The sequence below is a fragment of the Etheostoma spectabile genome, chromosome 16 (assembly GCF_008692095.1).
Source record: "Etheostoma spectabile isolate EspeVRDwgs_2016 chromosome 16, UIUC_Espe_1.0, whole genome shotgun sequence".
Lineage (NCBI taxonomy): Eukaryota > Metazoa > Chordata > Actinopteri > Perciformes > Percidae > Etheostoma > Etheostoma spectabile.
In genome coordinates, this window is record NC_045748.1 from 15570776 (window position 1) to 15577529 (window position 6754).

Genomic DNA, 6754 nt, shown 5'->3' on the forward strand with positions numbered 1-6754 from the left:
TGAGGGGGGGTATGTCACATAAAACACAAATACTAGCTGGTATGTCTTCTTTTAGCCTCAGGGGAAAACAAGTGCTCTGTGCAGTGGAATAGAATGAAAACATTAGTTAGCAGGCAGGCATAGCAACAACACTAGGCAGTTCTCTGTAATGCCAGAGATTAGTGAGATAAAGATTGCTGAATGTGGATGTCACATTAGATGACCTCACTAGCTAAGCATGGGGCTGACCCTGCTGTGCCACACCAGCTGTGTGACACAGAGGACCGAACAGGACAGCTTCATCGGTGGCATCCCTGTACTGTTTAAGGAATGAAGAAGCAAACGTATACAAACACATTTGAGTCACAGAAATGTGAGTTATTACTTATTTGTAGTGCAGCAAGCAGCTGTAAGACCACACTAGATTAGTGTCCACTTGTGTGTGTGTGTGTGTGTGTGTGTGTGTGTGTGTGTGTGTGTGTGTGTGTGTGTGTGTGTGTGTGTGTGTGTGTGTGTGTGTGTTTGTGTGCGTACGTGCTAGAGTGCGAATACTCGACCCAAGCCCGACGGGCAAATATTTAGAAATGATGTTCAGGTTAGGCTTGGTCACATCAGCGCGATTAGGCATGGTTGTAAAATGGTTCTGCGGCTCCTTTAAGAGAGCTCAGTGTGCGTGTGCGTGTGCGTGTATGGAAAGTGGGCAGAAGAGAGATAGAGGAAGAGGAAGCAGACATGTAGATGCGACTGGAGCAGATTTGGTGGAATCAAATTAAGTTTTGAACGCAGTGTGTGCGGTGTCCGAAATAAACCCCATACTGAAAGCCAAGTTCATTTATTTGCTCACCAGAAACGGGATTTTAACCCCAACGATATTCATTTTATAACGTTGAAACATTAGTATGAGAAAAAAATGAGATTTTAACGGTCAGGCTCAGGTCGGGTTCGGTTGCTGCTCTGTTGGATGTGGGCCGGGCTTGGACAGAAAAATGCGGCCCGATCAGCACTCTGGTATGTGTGTGTGTTTGTGTGTGTGGGTGCGTTACCTGTGCCTGTGTGTGTTGTGACTTGTCAGCGAGGGGGCATCATGTTCAGAGGAAAGTGCCAGCTGGGAGCTATACTTCCTCACCTCGCCTGGTTTCTTAGCTGGAAGAGACAATGCAGTGTTAGCTGTGTACATACACACACGTACAGTGGCTTGAATAAGTTTACACACCCATGCTAAAGTTGATTAAAAAGAGCAATAAAAAAAAAAAAAATCTTTTGGAAATTAATCTTAATGCCTTAATTAAAAAATGAGGAAAATCCAACCTTTTAAGGACACCAATTTTCTTTGTGAATGAATAATGTATTGTAAATAAATAAATGTTCTTCCTTAAAATACAGGGGGCATAAGTATACACACCCCTATTTTAAATTCTCATAGAGGCAGGCACATTATTTTTAAATGCCAGTTATTTTATGGATCCAGGATACTATGTATTCTAATAAAGTTCTCTTGGCCTTTGCAATAAAAATAACCCCACATCATCACAAACTCTTCACCATACCTAAAGATAGGCATGGGGAACTTTTCATAAGATCATCTCTCAATGCAAATCAAACCAGCTATTAAGCTAACTGAAATAAAACCATGCCAATGTATTAATATGTGTGGTTACATATTGTAAGAATACTGTATCCCAAGCCTTACACTGTCCCCTGACCCTGTACCTGAGTAGTTATGTTTATATTTTCTCAAATCATGTGCAACAACACTAAACGAATGACAAGTTGTATCGTACCGTCATGGTGACCCGTGAATCCACATTCAATGTGAATTTAGGCATTACAACTCACGCAAAAGAGGTTCTGAATATCTCTGTAGCTCAGTTTGAAAAGATTAAAACTGTGTTACAGAGCTTTGCTCAATAACCAGCCTCATGTTTCCCACACTATTACCATATTGACGTGTCTTTGTTGATCATACTTTGCAGTATAGGTATGGTATGTTATCTTGTGCGATCCAACATAGATAAGGACATAACCTAACCACATTAGCAGCCCAAGTACCCAAGACAGGGTGGCGAGTGATGTACCCCACAATTTTTAGCCCACAAAGTGGGCTCTGTGAGATTTGGAAAGAAGACAGCAGGGAGTCTGGCTTTGAGCAGGACAGACCACTGTCAGTGGAAACAGAGAATTATTAATATCTTTCGCCAGTGGTCTTTAATCCAAGGCTTTGGGGCTCAGCCTACTGTTGGTTTTCTTGTAAATAATTCACTCACCATTCCAGGTGTAAATAAGTAATAGATTTGATGGCTAAAGTGAAAACCAGCAGGGCTCGGGATCATCCCAAACAGTACTTACAACCATGTAGCAATGTAGTTATGTGTTATTACTGGACTACAAGAGTTCAGCTATTTTGAAAATTTATTTTTTCATTTTGTAATGGTGTGTATACTATCACATGGGAAAAGTAACTACATTTACATATTGTGTGGTGTATTTTTTTTTACAAAAAAATACACCACACTTTTTTTTTTTTTAAATTGAGAATCAATTTTTAATCGAATCTTGAACCTAAAATTCTATATTGAATCGTGCCATTTTTTGAATTGCGCATCCCTACAACTTTGATTTTTCTCTCTTTCTCTTTAACTTCTGCTGTATGCATGTAACCAAGATGAGTTAATGTGTGTCCATGAAGAGAATACCAATGGTGATAAAGAAATCTAAAACCTTGTCTGTAGTCTGGATCAGAGGAGGCCACAGAGGGGCTTTCGCTGGATGAACTGTAATCGCTGAGGTACCTCTGGTGGGTGTGGACTGGGTCTGAGGGAAGAGAAAAGAACATCAGCCCATCTTTAAAAAAATTAAATAATGTGAACCATACACTCACATAAGAGGATGTCTGTGGAATGATGTACTGAATCAAACATAAACGTCATGCATATAAGACAACAACAAAAAAAAAAAAAGTTATATGGACTTGCTTTCAGTTTGTGACAGGTGTTAAGGTGAAGCAAAGTCACACAACACAGAAGTTGCATCACTTTTTTAAAGAATTGGACATCAGGTTATCTGAAAAGTACCAGTTTTTCTTTTATAGTGCTCTTTTCAATTCCTCCTGAGACTGTTGGCGATTCTAAACCAGGAGACAGAGGCACCCAGCGCAAGTATTAGTCATGCTGTTGGTAAACACTCTTAATGAAAGACATGTAACTACACTGAAAAACAGCTTCTGCACAAGTGTATGCAGGCATGCCGTCTGTCAGGTTGGGAAGCTATTTGTTGAGGGTATATACCATATATCTTTTATCTTGCTTGAAAGAGTGAACCCCAGCAAGTACAGACCAGCTCACTACAATGACTTACTTTTCTCTGAGTAATGCTTCCTGGATTCAATAATGAATTGAAAATCAGTGGTAAATTACTAAAACATCATAAACAATTTTCACACAGTCTGAGCCCTGACCTAATGTGTCATGTGTTTCTCTACCTTGCACACAGAACTTGAAAGTCCTGCTCTTCAGTATCAGCAACATTGCTTGAATACATTGCATTCCCTAGTCATTGCTCAGGCATTTTAGTTCAGTAGAATTTTGCAGTACAACATCACTTTGTAATGATGTGTATCTTAAGTAAACTTCCTAAGTTAAAAACAATGTGGCCCAGCAGAAACTATGATCGTACTACGAAAGAAGAGGAGTGGTCAAATTGTGCATAGATTTCCATCGTCCGCTGGCTGGTGAGTCATGAGAGAACATTGGAATAAAAATAAATAAAAAGTACACAGAAGTCTATCTTTTGTCAAGTACAGCAGTCCACCTTCTTAGCTTTACCACTGCAAGTACCAAGACTTACAAATTTGCTAACACCCACATTGACACATACACATACACATACACATAGTCACACGTACACATAGTCTTAATTATAATATAATCTAATAACTTGTCATAACCAAGAAGAAACTTGGGGTGATTTTATTTCAGATTATCCAAAGAAATCTTAACCTCATAAATAAAAAAACAACAAGCCGTCCAAGGTGTTGTTTTAATCTGAAGTTTGTGCTTCCAATTAAAGATCCTGTAATAAACGCTGTTTAAAAAATAAGTACCCAGCAAACCTTATAATATTTAGTGCAGGGGTTTTAGATTGCAATATATTATGTTGCATAATGAGTGCATCAGAACCAAAAATGTAACTCCTGTTAAAAAATGTTTTATGGAGTGTGGCTTGTGAATTACCTCAATCTATATACAAAGGTTTCAAGTTTCTGGAAGCCGAAAGTGTCTAATGTGGTTGTTAGTCAGTCACAATTAACCTGAGGGTGAATCAGGGTATTTAGAGAAATCCTAGTCTCGCTTGGCCAGACCTTCCTCCACCGTAGCAAAGTGTGCTTGGGCTTATTAGCATTTCTTTAAACCAGTCACAATTGTCTTGGGCGATGCTAGGCAACGGGAAAAGCTGCGGTGCCACTGCAAAATAGCCTGGGGAAAGAACTTGTTTTGGTGGAACATGTTTACGTATCAAAGTTGTTTTAGTTGTGCAACATAAAACTGATTGGACAGAGAGTCTAGCTAGCTAGCTAGCTGTCTGGATTTACCCTGCGGAGATCTGAGAAAAGGTTAACCATAGACCTCATATATCGACCAGAGTTTAAAATGCCAAAACAAAGGAAGGAAGCCCAAGGCAACGGATATCTGACCTAAATGAGTGAAATCCGGCGGAATTTCCAACAGCAATGGAGCAATCCCAGACGTGGAATGTCAAGGATATAGACTAGAGAAATCCCAAATAAACCTGAGATCAACATTTTATTGTGACTGCAGAACACCCACTGCACCTCAAACCAATGAGGGGAAAGAGAGATGAAAAGGGTCACAGCTAATTAGAGAGATGAACAGCTGTATCTTGCCAATAATGTTTCAGTAGGTGAGCAAGAAAGCAGAAGGGTTATATAGATACTGGTATAGGTACTGATAGGTATTTCATTGCTCCTTCTCTGTGATCCTCTTCAATGAATGCCTTGTCGGATATATAAACATATATTCCTCTTCCACCTTAAAAAGGAGTACAACTGGTAAGTAGCAAGCATGCACTCACATAAATTCACAAAAGGACAATGAAAGAAAGTAGAGGAGGATTTTAGTCATTGTCAGCAAGTATTAGTATTAATTAGATACTTTATGTGAGGCTTACTGAGTGAAGAGGCCGGGAGTTCATTCATAGTTTAATGCTCCAACTATTATGCCCTCTCAGTGTTATTGTGACTTTTTCTCCGTGTAGGGAGTCACACACGCTTATCTCCTTGCTTCTCCACCCTCCCTCATCTTCTCATTTTATCTCCCACTTCCCAATTTTCCCCTCTCCTTGAATCCTTGCAGAACAGAAACTTTTGCATGAGCTTTCTGTGAATATGCAAACACTTTCTATAGGCTATGGCCTTTTGGGGTGTTCAAGCTGAGATGAGACAAACTATGTGAGGTTATTTAAAGTTTGGTGGTCCCAGGGAGAAGAGAAAAAAAAGGTAATTCTTTTAAAGCATAGCCTTACATGCATAATAGCTTACAAGAACCCTCAAGTACCTCCCAAGTTGACATGACTCAGAAAAAAACCCAAACAATGTAGATTTTGTGGAACTAAAATGTTCAGTGTGCATAGTGTAGAAAAAAGCCCACCAATGGAAACATCTATTCATAAAATGTCTACACTACCTGTAAACTTTTACATTGCTTGTTTTAGACATTGTGCATAATGTAAAGAAGAAATAAGTAAGGCACTAGATTGAAATGGATAGCAAATATGACCATATCAAATATGGCAAAAAGCTTCTTTATAAAAAGGCCTTAGAAACAGTATAATCTTTCCTGCTGCAACCTTTAAACAGACCAAACTGAAATATAATTATGAAAATGTGGGTGTTTGGCTCGCTTTCATGAACATCTCCTATTCCCTTGAGGCAGCAGTGTTCTGCATTGTTGTCCAAGCTGGATCCACCCCGGCCCAAAGCCACATGACCTGCTGCCAAGTGCCGGAAAAGTCCAATAACGATTGGAATTCCCTCATCCGCTACGCATGACTCTAATTACAGTCTCTAGGTCTGCAAGGAAAAGTTTCAACTGATTGAAGCACCTTGGCATCAAAAGGGGGAGGGAAAGTTGCAGACGCACTTGGGACCGGGTATAAACATGCCCATGCACACACTGGCATGCACACACACACACACAATGTTTAGTTATGTTTATGTAATTCATAGTCAACTGAATATGGTTTGCAAATGCATACACAGAAGGCAGAGAACCAGTGAGTAACTGGGTTGAACCTGAAAGAACTGACCACTGCTGCGCCATCACTTTCCTGCAGAAAAGAACAGAAAAAAGTAAGAGAAAAGGAAAGAAAGGAGGTCTCTGCCAAGTAACACATCCACGAGGCCCCGCATATGGTCTGTGCTCAATTAGGCCCCATTCATACTATAGCAAAATAGCTCTCGCATGGAATACAAACATTTTGGCTCAGTCTTTATGTCGACCTCAGTCAGTTTTGATGGGAGTGAACATTTCTTTGCAACAGCATTATGTCTGACATCAACGATAATTTAGAATCAATTAGAAGCTAGTGACACAAAAAATATACAAAGATTATTATCTCATTTTCAACCGAGTAAGCACAAGCATACACAGTGTGAAAGGTGTGACATTAGACAGGGGTTACTCATAATTCTAATTTTCTTGTTGAAACTAAGCAAGGCAGAGAAGCTTGACTGGTCTCCTCTCATCCTCATATGAAATAT

The 6754-nt window shown here is 39.7% G+C and overlaps 1 protein-coding gene across 4 annotated transcripts in view; it reads right to left on the reverse strand.

Moving 5' to 3' along the window:
- ptpn13 (protein tyrosine phosphatase non-receptor type 13) overlaps positions 1 to 6754 on the reverse strand; it is a 44835-nt gene that overhangs the window by 21529 nt on the left and 16552 nt on the right. For 3 of the 4 annotated variants that reach the window (XM_032539302.1, XM_032539301.1, XM_032539297.1), the window contains exons 8-9: positions 2698 to 2790; positions 1023 to 1122 (exon numbers count right to left, since the gene is read on the reverse strand). In XM_032539302.1, the coding sequence (XP_032395193.1) occupies positions 1023 to 1122; positions 2698 to 2790 (193 nt within the window). The remainder of the gene's footprint in view (positions 1 to 1022; positions 1123 to 2697; positions 2791 to 6754) is intronic. The other variant, XM_032539300.1, reaches the window with a different exon arrangement.